Genomic DNA, 27,731 nt, shown 5'->3' with positions numbered 1-27,731 from the left:
CCTTGGGCGAATTACTTTATGCCTTAGTTGACCACTTGCAAAAAGACTATCATACCGGTAGTAATGTGTCTCAGAGTTGATATGAGAATGAATCGGATATAGTATATGAAACAGAGCGTAAGCTGATAAAGTGCAACAGAGATACAAGGTATTGATAATGACAATGCCATGGTAACAGCACCTACTGTTTAATGGCCCTTCTCTAAGTGCCTTCTACTCATCAACAACAAATGTTCACATTAGGTCTATGAGGCTCCGAGACATTAAAACCTTACATAGGGTCATGGGTTAAAAATGGTGGTGCCAACATCTGACCCAGGTTATCTGATACCAAAGCCCATGTCATTATGTCCCTACAAAAACTAATTTCTGGGGTTATAACCATTGAATAATTCCATACGCAAATTGCCTACCTCAGTGCCCAGCATGGAACAAGTACTCAACAAACATTAGTTCCTTTTCTTTTCTCCTGCCCCACAAATCCCATCTACAATGAAAGCCCAATCATAGCCCATTTGGGACTCCAGTAAGAATCCGGTGATTAAGATTGATTTTCTTAAAACTTAAATTTTCTCTACATAGCAAAGCTCTGGTCACCAGGATGATGATGATGATGATGACGATGATGATGATGGTGATGATGATGATGGTGATGATGGTGATGGTGATGGTGATGGTGATGATGATGATGGTGATGATGGTGATGGTGATGGTGATGATGATGATGGTGATGGTGATGGTGATGATGGTGATGGCGATGGTGATGGTAAGGATGGTGATGGTGATGGTGATGATGGTGATGGTGATGGTGATGATGACGATGATGATGATGGTGATGATGGTGATGGTGATGATGGTGATGGTGATGCTTGTGTCTATGTGTTCATGTACATGTGCTCATATAATGAGAATTAAATTGCTATGATCAACTTATCCCCAGTGAACTACCACGTGCCAGCAAAATTCAAAGTTATAACATGGTAGGTGTCTTGGATGAACCTCTTCCATTAGCAGAATGGTCCTGGCTCATTGGGACTGCTATCTTCACGTCCATCTCTGTACATACGCCCACCCACGCTGCCTGCTTACCTCACTAAAGAGTTCGGCATTGGTTTTGGCCTTCAGCAGCTGAGGTACATCCTGGGGCAATGTGTAATTCAGCTTATTTTTCTCATAGTCAGCGCGGTAATTCACCTGTTGAATTTAAAATAAGCCCGCAGGGTAAATGCAAGGTTTCTATATGGGCCAATGAGAATTTCTGAGAGAACACTCTCTTTTTCACTTTCCTCTTAGACTCAAAGCAGAGAAGGAGTTTCTGGAAAAGTCATTTTACAAGGAAACCTGTACTTTTATTTATGTTTTAAATTAACAGATTGAAAAATGTCAATGCAAAGTAAAACAACTCATAGATATTTGAAGTTGGGAGGTCACAAAGGATTTCCCTGTAGCCACTTCACCAGCTCCTCTTTGAAGCACATGGGGAACACAACTTAGTTTTTCAACTTGCTGCAGGGCTAAACAGCTTGCCACATGCAGGGTGAATACTCAGAGAGAAATTATCAGATGCCTGCCCACACTGAGAAAAAGCCATCTTAAGTCACACAGAAAGAGCCAACCAGACATTACGTGACTCCCAGTGGTAGAACAGAGCATTGCCTGAGAAACAGTCTTACTCAAAAATTAAACCTGAACCTGATCAAGTCTATAGACCCAACTATTATTTTATAGGACATTTGGAGGCCAGAGGAACACAGGAAGTCCTCATCGGGATGCAGTCGACAAAGCTCAGACTGAGGCAAATGTTACAGGATAAACAATCCAGTTTCTTCAACAAACAGCTTGCAAAAAAAGAGATAAAGAAGAAAACCTAAAGATGAAAAGAGTCTTAAAAAACATATCAAGCAATCACAAAGCGTGGACCTTATCTGGATTCTGATTCAAACAAACTGTAAAAAAAAAATTATAACCTTATGACACAATTGGAATGTTGAATGATAACTGAACATTAGTGATATTGAGAATTACTGGTGTGGCATATTAAAATTGTATAAGTATGTTTAAATTATTTTTATCTTTTAGAGATTCATACTAAAATTCTTATAGGTTAAATTGTATAATAATTGGGATTTTCTTCAAAATAATATAGGAGGGGAACAGAGTGGACAGGCGTGTAGTTGAAGCAAGACTGGCCATGAGTTGATAATTGGTGAAGCTGGGTGATGGATGCATGGGGATTCATTACACTACTCTTTGAATGTATGTGAAATTTTCCTGAGCAAAACGTTTACATTGAGAGGGGTCATTTCACAATTGTAATAAGACATGTGTCACCATTACTGAAAGTCAAATCTTTGAGGAGCCAGATGTCCAGAGGCCACAAAGCAATTACCAGTCCCCCACCCCCAGCAGAGCAGGTCAGGTCACTTACATGACTCAGTTGCTGGGCATTGATTTTGGCTTGAATGATCTGAGGTGTGTTGGTCACAGAGCTGTATTTCAACTTGTCGATGCTTTGCCTGTAGTTGACCTGGGTAAAAAGAGGCACAGGAAGATGTCACTCATACTTCCTCTAAGATTTGCTGAGCTCTCTCCCCCTAAGCCCAACAGAGCTGCAATTCTCAAATTACTAGAAAAAGTATCAAAGATTCCAACTGCAGACCAACAGACACGGCAAGCCCACAGATAGGAACACAGTACATTGAAAAGCAAGTGACTTGAACAGGCAGCTCATAAAAGAAGCCAACTAAACGGCCAGTGAGCACAGGAAGAGGTGCTCATCCACGTCATAAATCAGAGAAACGCCTGGTAACACCGCAGCGAGACACTCCGCCACATACCCCTCAAGAGTAAAAATTTAAACTGAGGACAATACTAACTGTTGGCGAGACTGTGGAGCTGTGGGAACTCTCAGCACACTGCTGGGGGAAGTGCAGGTAGGCACAGCCACTTTGAGAACCTGTGGGGTTCTGGTATGTCTGCATCCCCTGAGCCCCAACAATTCTATTACTCGGGGCATTCCCCCTGGAAATGCACCCCCGAGGTCAGTTCATAATAAGCAAGCTGGATATCAATACTTAGTGTACCTTTCTATACATGTCTTATATTTCAAAAGAAAATAGTTATTTTAAAGGAAAAGAAAACTGAAAGTGAGACAAAAAGTCCAACCAAAGCTATGTGTGTGTCTAAGCGGGAGGTGATGGAGCATGATGGCTGTGTGAGGACGCTCGTACCATGTCTTCACCCTGTACACCCAGCCTGGCCTGGCCCTCACTTCCACCTTGCCGGAGTCTCCAACAAAACCTGTCCTAAGCTTGGCACTATCATAAGAGATGTGGGCTCAGAGGAAAGGAGGGGAATCTCCAGGGCAGCCTGGTGCCTTGACTCTCTGGCTTCCTACTACTTCCAGATATGGAGGGTGAGGGAATTTTATTCTGAAAGTACAATTTTCCCTTCAGAGAGTTAAGGATCCTTAGCCATTTGCACCTGAGGAGATATTCATCCAATCATCTTATTTTCCTAAGATCCACTGCAGTGAGAACGGGAACTTGAACAGAGAGGTAAAGGAGTGTGTTTGGGGCTTGAGGGTAGGTAATAAGGGTGAGGGCTGAAGTGAGCTGACTGAGAGCCCAGAAACCTGTACTGGTAGAAGTGGAGCCAGGGTACAGACAGGTGAAAGAAAAGAGGGGGAGGTTGTGAATGGCGAATGGCCTGTTCCACAATTTAACCAAGGTTGCTCGTAAAGTCACGCAAAGGAGGGAAAATGAACTCATCCCTAATCCTGATCTTCTCAGGGACGTTCCTGATCCCCTTTACGTTATCCTTCTGCTCATTCATTCATACATTCAGCAAACAGCCAGTGTTGACTCTGCAGAGCCAGCAAACTCAGTCACAGCCCTGCCCACGTAGCTATGTGGGTGGGGTCCCTGCTCCATGGACCCCGACCCGCTGGACACCCGAGCCTCCCCACCTGCAGGCTCCAGGGTAGGCCCTGGCTGCGTCCACAGTGATCACATCACCACTGAACACCCCACTCCAGGTCTTCACGCCTCTGTTAATGATTCAAGGAGAGGAGGTTTTGCACATTCTGAGTTTTGGACATGGGGTCTGTAGGGAAAACTAGGAAATCTAAGGCCATCTCAGTGTCAACTATTAATGAGAGTAGAGTACACTGGCTTTCTGTTGTATTGCCCAAAGCCCAGGCGCGCCCCCCCTTCCCATACCTCACACAGCGTCACAGCTGCTTTAGGCTGAGGGTCTAAGAACCCCGCATCTCTTGGCTGCATCCCCCTACCTACTGCCATCTCTGTCCTGACCCCTACCTACTGCTGCTCAGCTCACTCCTTGGGCAGTTGGCTCTGACCTTCCCAGGGACCCACTCTGCACTCTCCTACCATTTCCTTCGGCCTCAACTAGAGTCTCACGTCTTTGCCATTCTGTCTCCCTGCTGCTGCCTCCTATTGCCAGCAACGTGGGGGACGACACAAAGGTGCCGATGTCTGTGAGAGCCAAAAAGACCACTAGCTGGGTACACATGAAGCACTAGCCCAGGCCAGTGTTTGGCCTCGTTGGCAAATCATAAGGAGTGGTGGGGACAGTGGCAAAGGGCAGCCGTCGCTACTCAGCTCGAGGAGACAGTAGTTGTGCATCAATGTGGGGCAGAGTGGTGAGATTTTCCAATTATTCCAAAGGAACCCGAAATCCATGATTATATAAAATCTTGCAACTTTTAAACACTGGCAGATAGTTCAATATTTTTAAAACCCAGTGACCCAAGTGAAACAGACCTATGGGCCAGCTCGTACATGTCTTCCTGTACTCACTCCATTCTTGCCTGTCCCAACATCAGCTAATAATAATTATGGCTTAAAAAATAGCACTTACTACGTGCCTGGTACAAGTGCTTGACGCATAGTAACGTGTTTCATCCTCGCAACTCCCCTGTGGGAGGCAGTGTTATTACCCCTCCCTTACAATGTTGAAAACTGAGGCACAGAGACCTGAAGTGACTTGCTCAAGGTCACGCAGCTCGTGTCAGGGGTAGGATTCAAATCTGAGCACTCTGCCTCCCAGAGTGGTTCTCAGCCTACAAGCCTAGTTTGCCAAAGCGAGGGTACTGGAAACTATCACTAGCTCTTTTTACAGATGGAAGAGGGGTTTCTCACAGCTAGAGCTGACATTGTTTAGACAGAGCAATGTCCTCCAGGTACAAACAAATGACTTACAAATTAATGTGTAGGACAGGATCTAGGAAAAACAGTGTTCCTGACACTGGGCCACAGAGTATTTTGCTGGGTTTGGTGATAAAGGACAGCATCACTTTGGGCTTTGCAGTTAATGATTCAAGGAGAAAAGTTTTTGCACATTCTGAGTTTTGCACATGGGATATGTAGGGAAAGCTAGGAAATACAAAGTCATTTCAATGTCAACTATCAATGAGATCAGACATTACAGTGGCTTCCTAATGTATTAATTCAGAGTGAAAAATTATCACCTCATAATAAAGAGTCTATAAGAATTCAGAATGATGCACGATAAAATGTCACAACACTGTATTTTTTAAGTGGCATATTCTTTCCCGATAATTTGGCATTAAGGATGTGGCAGAGCACAATGACGTTCCTCTGCAGGACAGAATTAACAGTCTCCATGACTAATCACGTCCGTGCAACATCTCAGATACTTGGCCATTGCTTCAATCTACTTTCTGAAGGGTCTCTGCTGAGGACAGAGTCTCATTTTAGTGCTATTAGTGTTTATAAAATCCATTTGAAGGGAACGCGCTCTAATCAAGGACCTGTGCTGGGTTAATTTCATAGCTATTTGACTACCTCTAAGACTACCAGACAGAACGAGAGACTGTAAATGTTCTCATAATGGATTCCCCAAATGTCCTGAACACCAAAGCCCCTATAAACTCAAAATCAAGCAAGAGCCAGGAAAGTAAAAGAGAATCCGATGGCGGAGAGCAGCTGCCACTCAGTCCCAGCCAATTGCTGCCATGTAGGAACTAGGGCCACAGTTCCCAGAGTTTTCTGATTTTTCAAGACAAAGGTGAAAATTTGAATTTTTTATGTGAACTCTCCCAATTTCTAAATATTGGTCCAATTTTTTTTAAACACTTGTGGCCGAACAAAATATACTTCTGCGGTCTGGATCTGGCTCACGGGCTGCCAGTCAGTTTAGAACCACCTCTGCTTCCAGTTGATATTTCTAATCCCGTCTAGTTGAGTTCTTTTCTCAGATTTCCCGAAGTGAGCTGGTTCTATTTCAGGTACCTGGTTTGAGCCACAGTCTTATGTAGGCAAATATAATAGCAAGCAGGTCATGTTACAATAGAACTACACAATTGTAGAACTCTACATCGCTTTGTCTGCATGATTAAACATGATTTCTGCAAGAGCACACACTCAAATTTTAGTGAAATGCTCTTGACTCCCAAGTTTCCCAGGTAATGTATGAGAGCAAAAAAAGAAAGGAAATAACTTTGGCAGTCAAGTTTAATCTTGGGTTTCATTAAGGTGAAATGAAACCAAACTTCCCGAGAAAAAGAGAAGCAAAGTTTAGGCCCTTTAGATCCCTCTACTTCCCATTCCTGACTTTGTTACGTGTTTAAAAAGTCCCTTTCATCCATTAAACTATCATTTGCCAATGATTGTCCTTTGTTGACTATAAACTGTGTGCATTAGACATGGCAGATACCCAACTACATCCAATATTGCCCCCACTCTGAGCAAAAGAGATATGAAGACCTATCTACCACTACCAAAACCCAGGTCAACTACTAGAGTTGGGCCAATTCCAAAGGAATGTGCAGGAAAGTAGCACTGGGAATTTATTAAATATATGTTAAAGTATTATTTAAATTACTGGTTGATTTAAGATAACTTTCACTGACAAAGAATCATGATACCAACTCAGTTGTAAGCTACCTTAAGTACTTTTTTAAGATGGGACATGACTTTTATCTTTGTGCTTTTCTGTAGTTTCTAAATATTCTGTAATAAACATGCAGTAAAATTCCTATAATTAGAAAACAATAAATTTAATTAATTATGCATAATCTATTATTAATTATCCATTTGGGACAAGCCAAGCTATAAATAAATAAAATCATCGATGTAACAATTGTTACAGATTATTCCATATGTTTTTCCCAAGTGCTCCTGAGAAAAGAACTGAGTCATCGTTACCACCTCCTCTCAGAGTATAGTCATTTTATTTTATTCCCTTCAGTCCTTACACATACCACATTCCAAAACTTAAAAAAAGAAAAAAGCTCATCATTGCTAAGGAACAATTACTTAAATGTGCCCAGCAGCCAACACAGTCCACCAAGTTCGAAGAGGAGAAACTGAACCTCAGGTTATTTTCAGGATTAAACCAGGGTTGTCCCCACCTTATACCGAAAGTCTAAGACTTTCCAAACATACATACGTGCTCTTCCTAGTGGAAAAGAGTGCCCCTTTCTCAATACCTCCGTCTCCTGGGAACTGTTGTGTCTTGTTTCTTTCCGTCTTGCTGCCTAAGGATCACTCCACAGGAGGAAGTGACAAGGAAAGAGCAGAAAGGAAGAGGACTTACATCTTTCAAGGGAACCAGTTTCACTGTTGTTTGATACGAAGGAGTCAAAGTCACCGGGTAATTGTAGTCAACAATGTCGTGTTTATAATCAGCTTTGTAGGCGACCTGACACACCAAGAAAAGGACAACGAGAAAGAAATTAGCCCTCATTTACTTTGGACCTTGTTTGAATGTCATAGGAAATAGCTTTTAAAAATAACCAGAAATAAAATTAATTCAGTTTCATCACCTCCAAAGAAAATTAAATTATGTTCACACTTTTGCCTTCAATTAATTTGAAGTCTTCTGCTTAATGAATCCAAAATTAGTTAACTTCCATCTGTAGCACATTTATGTTATCTTTCTTATTATGTATAGTTTTGTTAAAAACTTGTAGTTTTTGTTAAAAAGAAGCATTTGCACATGAGTATACCATGGAATAGCTTCTTGGCTAGAAAAGTCAAGAGTCTTTAGAGTGTTTTAAATTTATTTTAAGGTCACATTTGACATTCTCAAGCAGAAGAAATTTGACATTTGTACGTTTTAATAATGAAATCAGTTTTTGTTTTTAAAGTGTCCTTTACTGCAAAGATTTACAACATGGCATTTGCAAACCTGTAAACTGAATTGATAAAGCTAAAGACAGATGAATAGATTACAGGCTATGGGGAAAACAAGAGCTGGTCTGTTTTGTTTTCCCACTACCTTGTCCAGTGCCTTGACCAAAGAAGGTCTTTGATGGGCACTATCATCAAATAAATGAATGGACCCATCAAACCAACAAACCAACCGACTAACAAATTCCAAAGAAATTACAAATGCTTGGAAATTTGAGGGATTTCCAATAGGAATTCTGCTCATTCACTTCTCTTTATCTTTCGGAAATTGAAAGCTCCCCCGCACTGTATCATCTGCAATACATCTGATTATGCTTCATACCAGAGAAAGCTAAGACAAATAAATTGAAGCTATGGAAAACATTTCCAGGATTTTTACCAGCCTTGGTTGTATTGGTTAACATTTAGAAGCTCTTATGGGTCAGTCTTTACACAATAGAAAACTGATTTTTAAAACAGGGAGGTTGAAAAAGAATTGGCTGAATTCCTTATGCCCCACCTCTCTGCACTCCAACAGACCCCCAGGACCTCTCGGCCCTTCACTGAAGGACTCACGTTGCTCGCCAGACTTCCAACTTTCATAGCATGGAGAGTCCGTCTGTCCATACCAACTCCTTCATAGCGCCCTCTCATGTGGTTCTGGTAGTTTTCTTTATATTTATTCTACATGGGAACACAAAACTTTCAACGAAAGCATTCTCTTCCCAACTTCGCAAAGACTAACTACTCACCTTAATGCACTAAACATCACTGAATAAAAAAAACAAGACAAGCAAAAAAAGTACATTGTTTTTTAATTTCAAGAAAGCACAGGAAGGTGGTGAGACAAGCACATAAGAACACAGGAAAACACGGAATCTGATGAGCAGAGACAGCACAAAACAGGCCTCTTTTTTTTTTTTTTTTTTTTTTTTTTTAACATTTTCAGTTGTAAGTATACCAGATTTTTCCAAGGTGAAAACCTACCATGAAAGCGTGGAGCTCTCCCATGGACAAGCATTGATTGGGCTGGCACCCTGTGCAAAGACCTAGCTGGGGGCTGGTACAAGTCACTACATGCTATTACCTCCATTTCTAAACTGATGAAGCATGAAACCTGAGTTTTGCCAAATTCTGCAAATTTGACGTCACAGAGCCGTCACTACTACAATCGTGTGAAATAATAATGTTATGTCCCAAATGCAGCATACCAAATAAAGAGAAAAACGAAATGGGATGACAAGAAGTCATGAATGGGAAAATGTGGGTGGCTTCTAATGAAACGACATTAAAATCACCTACCCTGGGAGGCCATTGAGTTTCCAAGCACTGAGAGTATTTAAACAGAATGCTATTACTATTTATCAAACATGATTCTACTTACCTCAATTAATCATTACAAGCAGGAATTATTATCATTCCCATTTTACAGGTGGGCTAAGTGGCTCGGAGAGCTTAAGCAACGTGCCCAAGGTCAGCAGTTGGCCCCTTGGCTAATTGTGGAACCAAGTCTGTCAGCTCCAAAGCTGGTGCTGTTAACCTTTACATGTATGCAAAATAAATTCCTCACTGAGCCTTACAAAGTCCCACGTGACTTTAAATTCTACTATGATGGGCAACTCAACAGAAGTAAAATCACATAACCTAGTATACGTCCCTGATGTTCTCAAGGATACATCCCCAGACCTCTGAGAATTTCCAAATTTGCAAATGCCACTCCAGTATATATCTGCTTATCTGTAACATGGGGGGAAAACATCTGGCTCTCCAGGTGTCTGTGTGGATTAAATGAGCAGGTGGATTAATTTAGGAAGCACAAAGCAGCATTGGAAAGGGATGCTGCATGCTCAGCCAGGCCTCCCCACCAGCATGTGCTACTAGGAGCCGGATACTGCTGTACATGAAGAATGCAAGAGGACAGATGCTGCCCTGAGGACTCAAGGTCAAGTGTGTGGGAGGGATGTGACAGAATTAAACATGGACCGGTCCCAGCAGACAATCTTAATCTAAACTCTTATGCTTTTGCGCCTAAAAGGCCATGCTTCTCCAAGACACATAGATACATTCACAGACTACGTCTCAGGAGATCTAGAAATTAAAGTCATAGAAAAGCCCACACAAATGCTGAGGCATTCAAAACTCACATCACTGGTGAATTTGGAGATCTTGCTCACATTCCTGAATTGAGGTGTTTCACAGTAGTTGATACTGTGACCTTTACTACTTTCCAGATCCTTCTTATATTCCACCTTAGAAATCAAAACACCAATTGCACAGTAGAACCAAACCCAACGTCACTCTTGAAAATGTCACCAGGACTTTACTAGGATATTTTTAGAAAACTATCAAGCCAAGATTTAAAAATACCAGGCATAGGATACAGTAGATTAACAATACGTTGTTTTCTTTTCAAATAATAGATCAGTGAATAATCAGGTCCTAAAAGTTAAAAATATATAGTCCCTTTCAAGAAGAAATCGTGTAAGATTCCTTACACTCAAAAATGGCAAAGTTCCATGGGGTGAGAAAAGTTAATTTGGGGAATGTAATCAATAATGTTGTAAAGATTTTGTAGGGTATCTGATGGATACTTGTCTCGTTAGGGAGACCACCTCAGGGATGATGTAGATGCCTGATCACTGCACTGTACACCTGAAGCTGAACAATAATGAATGTCAACTACAAGTTTATATATGTGTGTGTGTGTGTGTGTGTGTGTGTGTGTGTGTGTGTGTGTGTGTACAAGAAGCGGAGTACAGCATTAGGAATAGAGGCAGTGGAAATGTAATGGCTGTGTGCAATGTCAGGCGGATAGTGGATGGGGGAGGGGGTTGACACAGTGTAAATGATAAATGTCTAACTATTACATTGTTTTGTGCACCTGAAACTAATAAAAATTTTTTTTAAAAAAAATGGCAAAGTTGATTTTAGACATCAAGACAGTGGTTACTCTTGGGGACAAGAGCCTGAGGGGATGGTGAGGAGGGTGTCTGGTCTTCTTGTCACGTGCTGTTCCTTGCTCTGGGTGCTAGTTACACAGATGTGTCCACTTGTAGAAATCCTTCCTGTTACACTCATGATGTGTGCACTTCTCTGTATATATATGTCCGTAAAATTGAACCCCAAAAGTCACTCTACAAAGCAGCATAATAAATGAGATCACTCATAGACGCACAGAGAGTCTTCTCATTTGAAATGGGTTGGTTAGTTGAGCTCCCCTGGGTGGATGGATGCAAAATGTGAGGTTAGTTATTAAATAGCCTCCTGGTCATCCCAGGTAATTGGAGAAGGCTCTGAAGGCCGATTACCATTAACAGAGGCATGCATGGCTGATTTGTCTCACTGGATAAACTTAAGAGCAAAAAAGCAACGGAAGGTTCCCTTGCAACCTCTTACCAAAGGAAATACAATTTGCTATCCTTATAAAATATATGGTGGGGATATGCCTTCTAAAGTATGCAAGATGCATATAATGCTCACAATATGACGTCAAATAAAACAGTATACAAAACTACATATGTAGTTGAAGTCTGTGTAACTATGTTTTTATATTCATATACTGGTTTACAGTATATTCACATAGAAAAAGGCCAAAATGGTAACAGAGTTATTCCTGAGTGGTAGAATTGCACTATCAGCGGTCTGGTTCCAGTTCTGTCTCTAAATCTCTCTGAACCAGAACAAGACACTTAACTTGCCCGGGCCTATGACAAAGTGAGGGCCTAAAGACTGCAAAGGACCCATCTAGATCTGAGTCAAGAGCAAGATTCGGCAAACTTTTTCTATAAATGACCAGACGGCAAATATTTCAGACTTTGCTGGCCACACAGTCTCTACATCAACTATTTGACTCTGCCCTTGTAGCTTGAAAGGAGCTGTAGACAATACTTAAACATCATGTGGCTGTGTTCCAATAAAACTTTATTTACAAAAATAGGCTGGGGGCCAGATTGGGCACTCAGTAATTTGCTGACCTCTGGTCTACAGCATCAGAATTATCTGGAAGAGTTATCTAAAACGCAGACCCCTTGCCTTGGCACCCACTACTATTAGAAAGTTTGGGAGGCTCCTGATGAGATCAGGAAAGTATCTCTCCTAGTGACACTGAGCAGCCCAAAGTTAGAGGACAAGGGTTAAATAACAGTTTGGGGTAAAGAACTGACCTTTAGCAATGAGAGAAGAAAAATATTTTTAGGATATCTGCATATCCGTTTCTGAGTTACAAATAACTTGTTGTTGTGAGTAGTTTTAATAGCTTTAATTCCTCCCCTTGGGAGAGGATGCCAACTCAAATGCCTTTAGGGTCTAGATAGGTAGTGCAAATGAGACTCTAGGGTGTGAAACGATGTAGGGAACAAGAGGGGACATTTCCTTGCCAAACAGTCCTAACAATTCTAAAAATTTTAATCACTATGTAGACCAAACAAAACACCTCCTTCGGCAGCCAGTTCAACCTCTAAGGGAAGGGGGATTCATAGGGTACACACCGTTTCTTGGAAACCTGACCACAATATTAAGAGAATGGAAAAGGCTCCGCACTCAAAACAGTTTGTTTTTTGATTTCTGCTCTATAAGAATGACGTATAGCTATAAAGGTTGGTGCGTGCAGTATTCTGGCAACCAGAAATCTATTGCCTGGAACTTTTGAATATCGCAGCCCAGTGAGAATTCAGGAAGAAACTTCTGAACCATCAGAGAAAGGTAATGTGTTTGATTCTGGGCTCTCTTGTGAATTGCTTTTACTGCATATTCATTCTTTTGGGACCTAGGAAGTCGCGTGTAGTTTAGGTGGCATTACACAGAATTTTGTCTGGGGTTGCCCCATCCACTGCCTAAAGGAGGTACAGCATACAGGGGTGACTGTCCCCCAAACGTACCTCACTCACAAGCTTGTGCACACTCTGAGCTCGCTTCAGGACCAGGTTGTCTTGGGCTGGGAGGGAATGATAACGTGCAGCGCCTTTCATTTTATTGAAGTCCTGCCTGTATTTAACCTGAAAGAAACACACAAAGGGGGTCCAGAGTTGTTGTCTTCTGCTCCACAAGGGAAATTACTTCAGCATCACCCCACACTTAAGGTCAACATTTACTTCATATAATTTTCTGAAGGAAAAAAACATCATGGGTTTTTTTTTTTTCCTCCTTGAGATCCATAAACTGCTTGGTCCCTTTTGTATTAAAATTTACTGGCCTGTCTCACATTTTACACTTTAATTTGCATGAAGAAAAGTCTTTAAACAGTCATACCAAAAGGTGTAACCCCAAACCCAGTCTGCCCTTGGTTTCAACATAATTTTTCATCTCACGTGCTGAGGAAGGGGCAAAGGGAACAATGTGTCTTTTATTTTCCCTATAGGAAATAGGGCAAAAGTGCACTTTTCTGGGTAAATAGGTCTAATAACTGAATAATAACTGAATAAAAGAGAAGAGCAAAGGAGATGTGAAACCAATGCGTAGCTTCTGATTGGAGACCAAGTTTCAAGTTGGCATATTTAGTATATGTGCTGCCACAGTGAGCACTCAAGTTGGAGTGTTAGATCTACTGTGTGTGTGTGTGTGTGTGTGTGTGTGTGTGTGTGTGTGTGTGACTTTGCCAAGTTTAACTATAGGCCGTCTCTCAATGACTGCCAGCTGGCCAACATTCTGCAAATAAAAATTTTATCCACTGGGTTACACCTAGTTTAATAGTCATATGACTTGTTTTAATCAGCTGTCCCCCACATGTGCTAGATTTCTAGATGGGTTCTTTTGTGAAGACTCTCCTAACCCCAACTCATCTGGCTGGACCAGTATTTGGCCTTGCTTCAGATGACCTACAGTGAGTCGTACTATTTGTCCTGTCAATCTCCTTTGAAGCAGATAAATGGGGCCACACAGTCTGAACAAAAGAAGTGGATACCAGAAATCTGGAGAGAAGTTGAGGGCTAACATTCTACTTTGGCTCAGTTCTAATCAATTAAGCTGTGCGTAGGTATCGGTAAGCACAACCTTCAAAGTCTCATTTCTCCTCTGCTTCTGGGGCTCTGTGGGTCGTCCTGATGTGGTACTTACATCACTAGCGAGTTCGTTGGCTTTCTTGGCGTTCTGATAAGCCGGGGTGATCATGGCGGGGAAGCTGCCCTTCCCCCTGTGCTGGTCATATTCCTCCAAGTAACCCTGCTGGGTCAATCAGACATTTCAATCAGTAATGCTCTCCTCCCTAAATGGCTGGGGGCTCAACAATGATCTCTCCTAGTGCCTGTTCCCATGGAGGCCCATCGATATCAGACATTCAGTGATGACGCTATAGGAGAGGTACCTTGTGGTGGTTAAGATGGCCGACTCTGAGTCAGGTCTACTTACTGGTGCCCAGCACACAGTCAGCACTGAGGAAATCGTAACTGTGATCATTGCCATCATCATTTCCACCAGATACCCCAAGACACTCTACCAGTCTCCCAGACCCATGTATTACGGAGTATTCACTTCTTAGCCGACACTAGGAAACCCCTCTGAGCAGCCACTATAGTCTTGAACGTTGCCTTTCTCAGGCCCATTAACAGATTTATGCAGAGACATGAGTTGATGTCCCAAATACTGTCTCCCGCTGTGATGTATGTCATTTGCCAAGAAGGAGAGCATTATATAATATGGGGGTTCAGAATGAGTCACTCCAAGATGTGCCTCTGTGGTATGCAGATTGTTTTGCGCTAAAGGTAACCGTAGCATTGGGCTCAAGAGAAACTTCTGCCCCTCCCTTAACTACCTAGAACAACTTGAATCAGGGGCCTTGCCTATAAGAGATTATCAGAGATAGCTTCCTTTGACCTATGTATGGGGCAGGGCAAACTTCTCTTCTCTAAACTGCTGTTCTTCGTATCATCCTACATGGAGCTTGGAAGCCCTCAAGGTGCACTGCGTCATGTTTAGCTCAGGATGTCTTATATACCTCAATCCCCCTTTCTTCTCTGAACCCCACCTGCATGTGGGTTCCCACACATATGTATGCATTAAATTTGGTTATTTTTCTCTTGCTAATCTGTCTCACTTCTGTTTGATTATTAGACCAGCTAGAAGAACCTTGAGAGTAGAGGAAATTTTATTTCTCCCCCATAATAATTATCTGAACTTTTATAATGGGGTGGGCAGTGTTTTCATATTGTCATGAGAGGATCTGCAATGGGACTAAACATATATTTCAGACTAAACATTATAATCTGAGTCTTAATTTCTTCCTTCCTTCTCCCCACACCACGCATGCACTTTCATAAAGGAAAAGCTTTCTGTCATGAGGTCCATCACATCACTTGTGTAAACCTTCCCTGGCTGTCAGATGTACTTCAAGACCCTGTTAGATTCTATATTGTCTCTGGGGAACTCATCCCTCTCTCCCAGTCCTGTGCTGGGCTGAATCAGCTGCTTGCTCATCTGTGTTTCCACAAATATGGAACAGCCTTTAGAGTGTTGACTGGTTACTAATAACAGACTGATTACACGGCAGAGTCTGTTAACCTAAAAAAAACCAGTTACTTATTAAAAAACAGAATGGATTGGTTGGCATTTTAGGCACTACAGTTATTTATAGCTTATCTGACTGTCTGTCTGCTTCTCTCTCATTCCCTTCTACTCACGCCCTGGTGAGTCCTGCTAAATCACACAGTGAAAGGCCACGCAAGACTGAGCCTCTGAACAGCTGCTAGTGGTGTTATCAAACAAACACCCACTTTGATTTTTGCATTTGTTATGATCACAACTGGAAACCACCACCAAAATGTCCTAGTAACTGAGAATCGACTATGCTCCTACGAAGTTACATTTCACTGCTGTGTACAGACACGTCTAGACACACATATGAAATCGTGTGCAGTATGGCAGATAGCACTGTCCACATTTAGAACCAAATAATTTTTGCCAAAGACAGCAACCAAGTATTTTTTTAATAAAATGAAAGTTTGAAAGTTGTCCTGAGCCTTCTACATAACATATTTAAAACATGAAACCAATAAAAACATGTTTTCACTGAGTTTAAAGCATTAAAAGACCATTTAACTAACCATGGAATTTAATAAAATGAACTTTTAAATTCAAAACCAAATATTTTTGCTCAGACCTTTACAAAGGGGTCACAACTATCTTCACACACATCCTAAGTCTCCCATGACTGTACCTTTCTATAGGCAACTTGTTTTTCTGAAGAAGAAAAAGAAATTGTTGTCTTTTCTAAATTATATATATTGAATAAGTCATTTACGTTATAGAGTCTACCTACTGCCAAAAAATTCAAACAACTGTCCAATTAAGAAAGAAGTATCAACTAAGCCCAGTTGTAATTTTCTAGTACACACACACTGGCTTTTCCAATACTCTTTCCTTACGACAGTAAAAAACAATGTTTCTTTTCTCCCCTAAAACAGCTGTCTGGCACCGGAAAATAGATAGGGAGATGCAAATAAAAATTAGCTTGTAGTTGTTATCTCCACCTTTTTATACCCTGACAAGATGTAGCTTATTTAAGAAGTGAAATTGGGAAAATCGTCTGCGTTCTCTGGCATATTGTTTTATCTAGCAACCTAGACAAGAAATACTACTTTGCAAGAAAATGACCTCCACTACTCAGTGAATTGCTCACTATTTTTCATGACATGTATTTTGATCCCCTTTGTACTTATGCAATGGGCTAAAAGTAGCCAGTCTTGGTAGTCCTTGGGACCATTCTTCAACGAATAGATGAGAATGCTTTATTCTTAGCAAACCTGCCATCTTGACATAGTTCCTCTACTTAAAAAAAGAAAAAACGAGTTCTTGGAATTTGTTTCCCTAAGTGGGTCAAGTTGAGCCCTGTGTAATTATTTGCCCACTACTTTCTTGCTTAGAAAATCCAACTTTCGTAAATAGGGCAAAAATAAGCCACAGCCCAACCTCTGATTAAATGGTCACAGGCTGTGTCACAGACTATAGGGTTGCAAACTGAGAACTGACCATTGAAAAGGGCAGTGTCTGAGGAAGTCATTTTATCACATACCTGGCCATACTGATCCACATATTCCTTCGTCAACGTACCCTCAGGTCCAGCGGCTGGACCAGCCATTCCCTTTATTTCTCTTTGATATTGTTGATGGTACCTCACCTGTTTGATGGAAAAGACAAACCCAGTGAATTTAGCCACCTGTGCACACAGGCCAGAAGAGTAAAAATGAATGCCTTGTGGAATGTTCTTTTTCTGCTTGGGTCCAGGCAGCGTGGCTTAGACATAAAAGTGCTAGATTATGGTAAAATTGACTGAACATCATGAAGGAAAGCTACTTCCTGGATCCACAGTGCACGCCAAAGTAGACAGCAAGTTGGACTTGCCAGGCCCAGGTAAGTTCCTGCTTCCCCCCCTAACATGACAATGTTATCAGGGACACTTACATCACTTGCCAGCTCATTGGCTCTTTTGGCTATCTGATAAGCAGGTGTGATCATAGCAGGAAAACTGCCTTTCCCCCTCTGTTGTTCATAGTCCTCTGTGTATCTCACCTGGAAAATGAAAACGAATTTTGAATCGCATGTCACCATGTCACCATCTACCAGGCAATCTGAGTGACAAGCCTAAGTAAGAGCTCCCATAATACCCTGCACATCCCCTGTCACAGCTCTTATGGCAATGTGATTGGCTTATAGCTTGATGACCCCTGTGTATCATATATACCTTTTTATTCCCAATACTCAACACAGTGCCTGGCACATAGAGAAACTCAATGTAGAGTTCATCACAAACGTGTGAGGCACCTGGTGTGGGCCAGGTGGCAGGGCTGGGCAGAGGAATAAATAAAGCTTCTGCCCTTGAGGAGCTGCCAGTCAAGTTTGGGAGTCAAGAGATGCTTCTCAACCCAAGGCGAGTGGAAGCCACTTGTGAGGCTAAACCTGAATTCCTGCTTAACCTTCCCACTCAGAACACCACTAAGTTCTTGGTCTTACTGTGCTATGGAGCAACTGGGCTATGAAAAGGCAAGTGGTAGAAATTCTTTAGAAGTTACGTTCTATAATTTGCAGTGCCCAGGAGAGACTTGATCTGAAATTAATTCTTTCAGATGAACCAGATACATCTGGGTTGTCACTAATATTCTCTAAAGTTTTCTCTCTAAAGGGGAGTGTTCACAAGTTCTATGCTAGCGAACTTTGTGATCCAGCCATCCTTGACCTCAGAAAGTTCTTCCTTGTCCTCGCACAGGACTGAGACGCCGCCTACATTCTCCCGCCCTCCTCCTCCAAACAAGGAAAGAATGGAGACTCTTAAACAAGAACCACTGAGTCTCGGCCTTCATCATTGCTCACATCACTTTGAAGCTGTCCTCCCGCCTTGGCCCGTAGCAGCTCAGGGGTGTCCGCCAGTGTGGTGAACTTGGAGATGCGCTCATCGTGGCCTCTCTTATATTCCACCTGATGAGAAGACAGCATAGAGTCATGGTCATACCCAGCAGCCTTTGTGAAGACCTCTCCTGGCAGCTGCCCTGAAGCTACACCTGCTGGCTCCCCTCGACACACCTATGGGAAGTCTTCAGAGCTTGCTTTATGGGCATTGATGCTAAGCTGTAAAGCCCACGAGAGTGCCAGGCACTGCTAAGCATTAACAATATGAACTCACTTCAGCTCTATAACAATCACAGGAGGCAGAACTGTTATGTCCCCCATTTTTACATATGAGCAGCTGAGAAACAGAGAGGTTAAGCAATTTGCTCATGGCCACACAGCTAGTTAAGTGAGAGAGCCATGATTCAAATCCCAGCATTCTGGCTCCAAAATCGGAGCTCTTAACCAACAAGCTATGCTACTCTTCAGGAGGACCTGCCATCGACATTGTAAGAATAAGTGTGCTTAGCGCTAAAACAACCTTAAGGACTCATTTGGTCCAGTCTTTGGGTGAGCTACACAGTCTCTCCATTTGATGGATGGGGCCCAGTCAAGGCACAGAGGATAATTGATAAGGAAAAGATTTTAAAAATCAGTTTTCTCCATAATACCACACCTACTTCCCAAAAGCACTCTCTCTTGGCTTTTTATCTAAGTCCCAGGTGTACAATAGTGACAAAAATTAGCATAATCGACAGTGAATAAGCACTGGGATACTTACTTGGCTGGCCAGCTGGTTGGCTCTCTTGGCCCTTTGATAAGCAGGTGTGATCATGGCTGGAAAGCTCCCCTTGCCCCTCTGTTGCTCATAGTCTTCTGTATACTCCTGCAGGTCAGAACCCATGTGAGCATGAGAACCAATATGACATAAGATGGGAACTAGTGAAATGACAATCGCGAGCATCATCAGAACCAAAGCAACTGGGTTTGTAAGATACCTGGAAGACAATTCAGTCACCTGGAATAAATTTGAAAATGTTATCCAACTGGTGATTTGAATAACACTTTCAAAGCACATTTCCCAGGTCAAAGGGTTTGCCCTTCAATCCTTACATCAAATTATGTGGAACCTGGCACACCCCAAAGGATTCCCTTTGACTCAAAGGCTTGTATGATAATGTAGCAATTAGGATGCAGGAGACTTTTCTGCAGCTTTTCCACTAGAGATAGTTCTACAGCATTGGGAGTAAAATGTCTGCTATTTTAGCCTCCTTACTTTTTGAATATCTCTGATAATTATTTTTCCTAATGAGACGTAACAACTTAGCATTTATGTTTCTACTGTTTTCTTTCCATTTGCTAAAGGAAAACTCACTGAGGATAAACAATATTTTCCAAAGTGATGTCTTCAAAGAGCAGGTGCCCTGGTGTGTAGATAGGACTAGAGGGTAGGTACTATGCAAATTTTTAAAGGATTTCCACAACCTGGGCTAAAACGGCCTTTTCTACATGATTACCTACCAAGGTCTCTTATAGTGCTGGAGGTCAGAAGTCTACAATGGGCCATTAGGGCTGGTTCCTTCTGGAAACTCTAGAGACCCAGGCTCTTTGCCTTCTCCAGCTTCTAGAGGCTGCCAGCATTCTTTGGCTTGTGGCCTCAAATAGCTTTGACTTCTGCTTCTGTTGTCACATCACCTTTCTCTGATTCTGACCCTCCTGTCTCAGTCTTATAAGGGTCCTTGTGGTTAAATTGCATCCATCCTAAGAATCCAGGAGAATTTTCCTATCTCAAGAACGTTAACTTACTCACATCTGCAAAGTCCCTTTGGCATGTAAGTAACATATACACCGTTTCCAGGGATTAGCATACGGAAGTCTTTGGAGGAGGGGCCAGTATTCTGTCCATCACAATCTTACAATAAAGGAACATTCAAACTAATTGCTAAAGTAATTTCTGGGGCCCTTACCTCACCGAGAGATTTTCGAGCTTCGACCATCCTTACGATTTCAGGGTCTGGCAGCGCTCCTGGGCACCAAGCATTCCCTTCCCCATATCCAGTCCAATAGGCTCTCTATAAGGGAAACCCACAAATACATACAAATACATACCCCACACATTTGGTTGGTAAGATCCCCCTCCCAACCCCAGCCTCCCAGCAATGCTCACACACAATGTTAATATCAGAAAGAAATTCTCTGAAAACCACAAACTCTTATTGGTATATGGCAGGTCTCAGCTAACCCAAATGTTCATTTTTTTTTTTTCAAATTAGGCAAGATCCTAATATTCTAAATAACTGAAATTTCTGAACTTCACTTATATCATAGAAGAATTCCAAATGTAACCGGACATCTTTGCCCATCATTGCACCAAGATTGAGCATCAGAGAGTTGCTGTGGACAGGTAATCTGAGATTAATCATCCTTCAAACACCTACTACCTGGTAGGTGCCTAACATTGGGTTAAGCAATTAACATTGGAAAAAAGCAAAAGAAAAAAGAAAAAGAAAGACCAAGTTCCTCTTTTAAGATACTTATGACCTATCTAGAGAAATAAAATAGAGGAAACAATTAGTGATTAGAAAACGTTTGTGTGCTTCAACATACTGTATCGGAGGTAACTACAACAGGAGTTTTAAAAAGGCAATCTGTAAGGGACGGACCCTGTTTTGGACAGGAAGATGGAATTTGAGCTGGACCTCCAGGGCTGAGGTCAGTTAAGAGATGCAAAGGGAGAAAGAAAGACATCTACGCTAGGAGGTTGGTTCCATGGAGGCAGGGCTTTTCCTCTGTCTTGGTTTCTAATGCATTCCAACAGCCTGGGACAGTGCCTGAGATGGAACAAGCTCAATGTAACAATAGGTAGGTACCTCTACAGAGGAACCTGGGATAGGAGATGGTGGACAAGGGGTTAGCTTTGTCATGTTTGCAATTTTTTACAGTAAGAAAATGCAAGTATTATGTGTATAACTAAAATGAAATGGCTGAGGAATTTTGAAATGATGAGGCTATTAATAGAGTGACCATAAATTCTCAGGTGGTGGGAGGAGCAAGCCAGGGACATCCAGGAAGCTGTGTGACCCACGTCACATGACAGAGGCAAATCCAGGAAAGGGAAGGCCACCTCGGGAGGCCACCACGAAGGTCCAGGCAGGAGATGGGAGAGTGAAATGGAAAGGGGGGGCGGGAGCTGAGCAAAATGTCAAAGGAAGAAAGGGCCGCCTTGGTTTCCAGCCTGGGTGTCTGTTCCCACTGACAGAAACACAGTGGTTGGAAGAGAGACATCAATGAGTTTGGAAGGAAGTAGGTATGGCTGAAGTGATGCTGGGACACGTTGATGAAGGCCTTCCGTAGACAGTTGGAATTATAAACTGGATAAAAGGAAGCCTAGTTGACTTCGTCTAGAACTAATAAGAAGAATACATTTCATCTGCATGGTGTGTCCTTCTTTTCTCTGCATCCAAGCCCATTCATAACCCTTCTCTCACCTCATTCTCCAGGGGTTGCCTGTTTGGTGCAGTCGCCCCTTCCTTGGGTTCTATGTCCCAGGGAAAAACTGATTTAAACCGTTTGCCATCATCTTGCTCGTCAATCTGCACAATGAAAATGTGGTCAGGAAAGAGAAAGAAATAAACAATGTGTCGCTAAATTGGAAGATTTCCCTAGGTGTCAAAGCAGAGCATCTTAACTGCACTACAGCTCACACTGTGCTGTCAGTCTCACTGCGGCTTCATCTGTCCCACCAGATGGGCAGCATGTACAGAGCGCCTGCTGTGTGCACAGCTCTGTTCAGCAATGCAATTAAAGAGACTGAAAGTCTCCGTGAGCTTAGCACGGAGCTTAGCAAGAATTCAGGTTCAAGGAACTTCAGGGCGTTAGAGTAAGGATTCTTTACTTAGTCTGTGCCACAAACACCTGGGGAGCTTATTAAAATGCTGGCTCCCTAAATTCAAGTAGGTGTTCTCTTATGTTTTATAATTTCACCTTTAACATCTTGATCCATGATACACCTTCAGTGAATTTTTGTGGGAATGTGAGGTAGGTATCAAGATTTGTCTTTGGCCATGCAAATATCCAAGCCCTCCAGAATCATTGATTTAAAGATTATTCTCATTACATTGAATTGCAATTGTGTCTTTGTTGTAATTCAAGTGACCATATATGAGCAGCTGTGTTTCTGGACCTCGTATAGTATTTCACTCATCTATTTGTCTATCCCTGTGCCAATACTACGCTGAGTACTTTTGTAGTAAATCTTGAAATCTGTTAACCGAAGCCCTTTAATTTTTTTTCTTCAAGATTTCCTGGTTATTCTAGAATCTTTGTAGGTTCATATCAATTTTACAATCAGTTTGTCAGTTTCTACAAAAATAAACAAAAATCAAACAAACAAACAAAAAAAACCCGCAGGGTGTGGACTGGGATTGCATTGGATGTGTAGATCAATTCTGGAAGAACTAACATCTCAACAATATCTTCAGGACCCTAGGAGAGGCAAAGATTTCCTAAAAATAACATAAAAAGGACTAACCGAAAAAGAAAAACATCAGAGAGTCTTGGGTTCAAACCCAGATATAATTTATGAGGTCCAAACTGGGGCCCCAAAACCTACAATTTTAACAAGCTGAAGTTTAAATCATTAATTTTATAGATGAGAAAAACAGCTCAGGGAAAATAAGTGAACTTACTAAAATCTTTCAATGGGTTTTCTTTCTTTTTTTTTAAATTAAAGTTTATTGGGGTGACAACTGTTAGTAAAGTTACATAGGTTTCAGGTGTACAATTCTGTAATACATTATCTGTATCTCACGTTGTGTGTTCACCACCCAGAGTCAGTTCTCTTCCCATCACCATACATTAGACCCCATTTACCCTCTTCTAGAGCCCATCTCCCCCCTTATCAATGGGTTTTCAGAGTCAGGTTTAGAACCCAGGAATTCTGGTTCCCTATGAAAGCACTTTCTGTCATTTATTTCCTGGGCTTCCCACTGTTTAATGCAGCTCCAATACGTACATTTTTAAATATATAAATTGAGAGAGCTTTACATGTTTTTTCCCGTGGATTTTGAGAAACCGCCATGAGCATCACGTAGACTAAGGAAGAGTTTCTTGGCAGCACTACTGATATTTGGGGCCAGTTAATTCCTTCTTGCAGGGGACCGTATTACGCAATGCAGGATATTTAGCAGCATAGCTGGTCTCTAGCCACCAGACGCCAATGGTATTCCTACCCCAAAATTGTGACAATCAAAAAACTCCCCAGACATCACCAAATGTTCTAGGGGGTGGGTGGTGGGTGGTAACATAGCCCAACTTGAGAGTCACTGACTTAAGGAGTCCGAATCACATGACCCAAGTAGAGAGGAAGCCATGTTTGCTCTCCTCCCACCGCACAAATCCAACACTGAGGAGTGTCTGCCTCCCCAGAGACCTTTCATGAGATTCGGGATTATTCTGAGGAAGTAGGAAGAGGGAAGGAAGCCATAAATGCTACTGGTGCAGTAAGGACACATCGAGGGCTAATGTTCATTCTCTGAACAGAAGAGAACCTACAAGCCTTATTCTTCTAAATCGTTGACTCACATCTACCAACAGGAAATTGTACCTTAGTATATACTTATTTTTAAAAGAGTGACATTTAAAAACAGAAAAACATCAATCTGCTTCAACTGCCAGCTCAAAACCTTCACATTTCTCCTTCATCACCACCACTGAAGCGTCCCTTTCTTTCCTTTTTTTACTTTTGCACATGCACAGTGAAGTTAGATTTTACACACCTGGCAGTCTCTCAGAGACACAGAGGGGTAAAAAGTAACCCAGCGCACTTCCCAGGGTGGTTCTAAGATCTAGGGCCTAGAAGGGACACAGTTGTCCCTTTGAATTTTTCCCTGGTGGCCAAGGAGGAGAAAGTGATCTCAGCAGTCAACTGATACACATGTCCACATATATACACACATACCACATCCACACACAGAGAAACATACATACACATACGCACACACCACACACATGTGGGTACCTATGCATGCATACGTGGCACGTACACACATATGTATACCTATGTACACATACACACACACATACACTCCCCATATGCACAGATACATAATTACACACATATTTACACAGATACAAATACACACACATAGTTCTCCTGGGCAGCTCCCATCACTGTCTACGGCTGGAAACAGAACCAGAGATAATCTCACTCCAGGTCGGGCCTGTCATACACAGATAAAAGAAAGTGAATCCACAACCACCTCAAAGAAAAGTACTATTGTGTGACCTGCTGTATGATTGCAAGGTAGGGACATGCCAGGGGAAGCTGAGCATAGGGTGGAAAAATACAAGTATTACGGATCTTTCTGTAGAGAACGTAATACATACAAACAGCAGTCCGATGTGTAAGTACATCTCCTTGTGTTAATCCGTCAAGTTCTGGCTACACAGCTGCAGACACATCTGGATGTTTGCAAGTATCAACAAGCGCTTTTCCTTCTGGAGTGCTTAACACCCTCTAGGTACACAGAAGCAAGCCAATGGAAGAATTCGGGATGTAGAGTGTAAAGTCAGATAAATCTGGATTTGTCCTCCCTCCACTAACTGGGTAAAACTGGCAACTTACTTAACCTCTCTGAGCCTCAGCCTCCCCAACTGTAACATGACACTATCACAGAGGATTCCTGTGAAGAATAAATGAGATAACACAGATAAAGAGCCTAGCAGAGTGTTTGGCGCTCTGTTTCAGTATGAGCTAAATTCAGTCTTTAGTGCAACTTCATGTAGCTTTCCTTAGACACCAAGAGACGACAACAAAATCCTAAAACATTTAGCCTTCTCAGTAACCTAGGATTGCTTGTGAATTCTTAAGGCTTGTGAATCCTTAGAAATCAATGATATATGAGCAACAGTCAGAGTCCCCGTTTCCTCACCAGTAGAATGAGATGATAATATTGACTTTATTGGATTGTGATGTGTATTAACAGAATTAAGCAATAAATATACAGTAAATGTTACATAAGCTTGTTAAAAATAAGAAATCACAATTGGTGCAAAGTACTTAGCAAAAGTATCTTGGCAGTATGTGTAAAGAGCCACATGGTAAGGATAAGCTTGATTTAATGCACATTTTCTTGAGGAGAAGTGTGGCCTGAGCAGGCAGGAGAGCCAGTATGAACTGAGGTAACATTAGGAAGGCAGATTACTAGAGAGCCTTCCACTTCATGCGTAATTTTCTAATTTTAGAAGGCCACTAGCTCCATCTCACTGAACTTTTTGTGGGGCATGAGAAGTTAAATGATTCATCATTTTAATAAACACAAGCCTTCAATGAATAGCTAGTTATTTGATAAAACTCCATTGCTGGTTTTTCCAAAGAAATTGGTTTATCTACAAGGCCTCCCTATCTACGCAAATATCTGTTCCAAATCAATAGAACTTTGACCTACCCCTGCCCCGTGGAGAAAGAGAGGCAGCAAATAATCTTAAACACTACTGAATTTGGAGAGATTTAGAGTGTGAAACTAGAGGTTTTTATTTTCTATACCAAAATAATCATGGGGAAAAGAAAAGCCTCTTGTAATATTTTCTAACTACTGTGTTTTATGTATTAGACACCTAGTGTACACAGGGCCTTGTGTATAAAGTGTCATCAATGTGTCCAAAGCTGGCAGACACAGAGAGATTACTCTGTATACAACGACCTCAGACATTCAAGCTAGATTATCGTGGGTATTTGGCCCCTATACTGTGGTAGGACCAATAGCAATATTGGTTACTTAAATGTCCTTTGCATGGTTCTGTGGAGAAAATGTGCAGGCTCACATCTAGACACAGACACTTAAAAACATAACAGGTGCCTGAGCTAAGAAATTTTCTTTAAAGGCTATTTTGAAGTTTAAAATTATGTAACTTACCCCCTGGATGTCTCCTGGAGGCTTCCCCACATTTAAATTTAATGGAATATGATAGACACTTGTGAAAGTGTTGTTCTTGGGGTTATGGCTACAAAATAGATATAAACCAAAATTAGAAATGTGCTTTATCCAAGATGATTGAGTGACTCATCTTAAAGATACAGTCATTTTTTTAAATCAATAAATATAAAACTTAATAATTAAGTTCATGATTTTCCAGTGAATCTTAAAGAAAAAATCAAATAAATTCAATATATATAACTTAAATACCAAATTTAACTAGAAATGATCTCCTTAAAACTTTCTGAAAAAACAGAAAAGGATTCTGAAATTATTTACAAGAAAGAATGTTAAAGCTCTACATGCACATATCCATGGCAATTACATTGTTCCACACAATATTTAATAATTTGACATGGGGTTATAGTGGATGGATTTTATCTTTTATTTATAAGAAACATGAAACTTTCAACTTTCTGCCCATTGCATAAAATCCCACCTTAGATCTCATCTATGATGGTATGTAAGCAAAAACTTTTGAGAAAACAGTTCTTGGATACACCCCTGGAGTGTGTGGTTTGAATCTCTGATTGGCTACTTGTGAAAAAATAAACAAAACTCAAGAGGTGGTGGGGAAGGCCACCAAACACTTACGCATGACAGTATGGCTTTTTCTGGTGACTCACAAAGTTATTCACCGATAGCATCATCTTGCAAACTTCACAGTGAAAACACGCTTTATGCCATATCTACAAATCATATACAAAAGATTTAGGAAAAGTACCCTTTTTTCAGATTCAGTATTCTCATATATTGCAGGGTAAAAACTGAGCCTTAAGGATAAAATGCTGATTTAAAAACACGCAGCTATAATATGTTAAATAAATGAGTAACATTTTTTTTTTTTTTTTGAGAGAATACATCGCTAGAAATGGGTAAAACTGAAAAAAGGTTAAGAAATACATGTGGGGTTCAAAATACCCCACAGTCCATAAGTGAGAAGAAAAATTTCCCATTTTGTTATTTCCAAAGGCCAACACATGTCTACTGACCTGATCTAGACAGCTGATTTTCTCAGCAGGATACACTCCATACCCACACCTAGAGCAAGCCTGGACATTCATCTTGACTTCCGAGGAGAGAAGACAAAGACAGGTAACAGGCAAGAAATCCAAGGAGATGGCCTAGTCTAGTTGTTCAAGTCTCCAAAATCCCGAGCACTATTAAATCCTGGGGGCACCTTGATTGTTCAGAATCCAACTTCCACTTTCCTTTGCTGACCTTCTAGTCTGAAGTCAGCAGCTGGATGGTTTTTAAAGCTGCCACTTACTCAAGGGGCTATTCTGGA

General features: G+C 41.5%; 1 protein-coding gene across 4 annotated transcripts in view; it reads right to left on the bottom strand.

The window, feature by feature from the left end:
• Nucleotides 1-27,731, bottom strand: part of NRAP (nebulin related anchoring protein) — a 67,071-nt gene extending 39,340 nt beyond the window's left edge. The window contains exons 1-16 of one of the 4 annotated variants that reach the window (XM_019725185.2): nt 27,436-27,731; nt 27,038-27,132; nt 26,384-26,471; nt 21,956-22,060; nt 20,435-20,539; nt 19,249-19,353; nt 18,453-18,557; nt 17,547-17,654; nt 17,158-17,262; nt 14,208-14,312; nt 13,034-13,150; nt 10,301-10,405; nt 8,733-8,840; nt 7,582-7,686; nt 2,429-2,527; nt 1,090-1,194 (exon numbers count right to left, since the gene is read on the bottom strand). In XM_019725185.2, coding sequence (XP_019580744.2) covers nt 1,090-1,194; nt 2,429-2,527; nt 7,582-7,686; nt 8,733-8,840; nt 10,301-10,405; nt 13,034-13,150; nt 14,208-14,312; nt 17,158-17,262; nt 17,547-17,654; nt 18,453-18,557; nt 19,249-19,353; nt 20,435-20,539; nt 21,956-22,060; nt 26,384-26,471; nt 27,038-27,132; nt 27,436-27,507 — 1,632 coding nt within the window. In that variant the 5' untranslated portion in view covers nt 27,508-27,731. Of the gene's footprint in view, nt 1-1,089; nt 1,195-2,428; nt 2,528-7,581; nt 7,687-8,732; nt 8,841-10,300; nt 10,406-13,033; nt 13,151-14,207; nt 14,316-17,157; nt 17,263-17,546; nt 17,655-18,452; nt 18,558-19,248; nt 19,354-20,434; nt 20,540-21,955; nt 22,061-26,383; nt 26,472-27,037; nt 27,133-27,435 lie in introns of all 4 variants that reach the window. The other 3 variants (XM_019725184.2, XM_019725186.2, XM_019725187.2) reach the window with 3 other exon arrangements.

This window comes from Rhinolophus sinicus, linkage group LG07, assembly GCF_036562045.2.
Source record: "Rhinolophus sinicus isolate RSC01 linkage group LG07, ASM3656204v1, whole genome shotgun sequence".
Classification (NCBI taxonomy): domain Eukaryota; kingdom Metazoa; phylum Chordata; class Mammalia; order Chiroptera; family Rhinolophidae; genus Rhinolophus; species Rhinolophus sinicus.
This window is presented reverse-complemented; position numbering and strand designations above follow the sequence as displayed.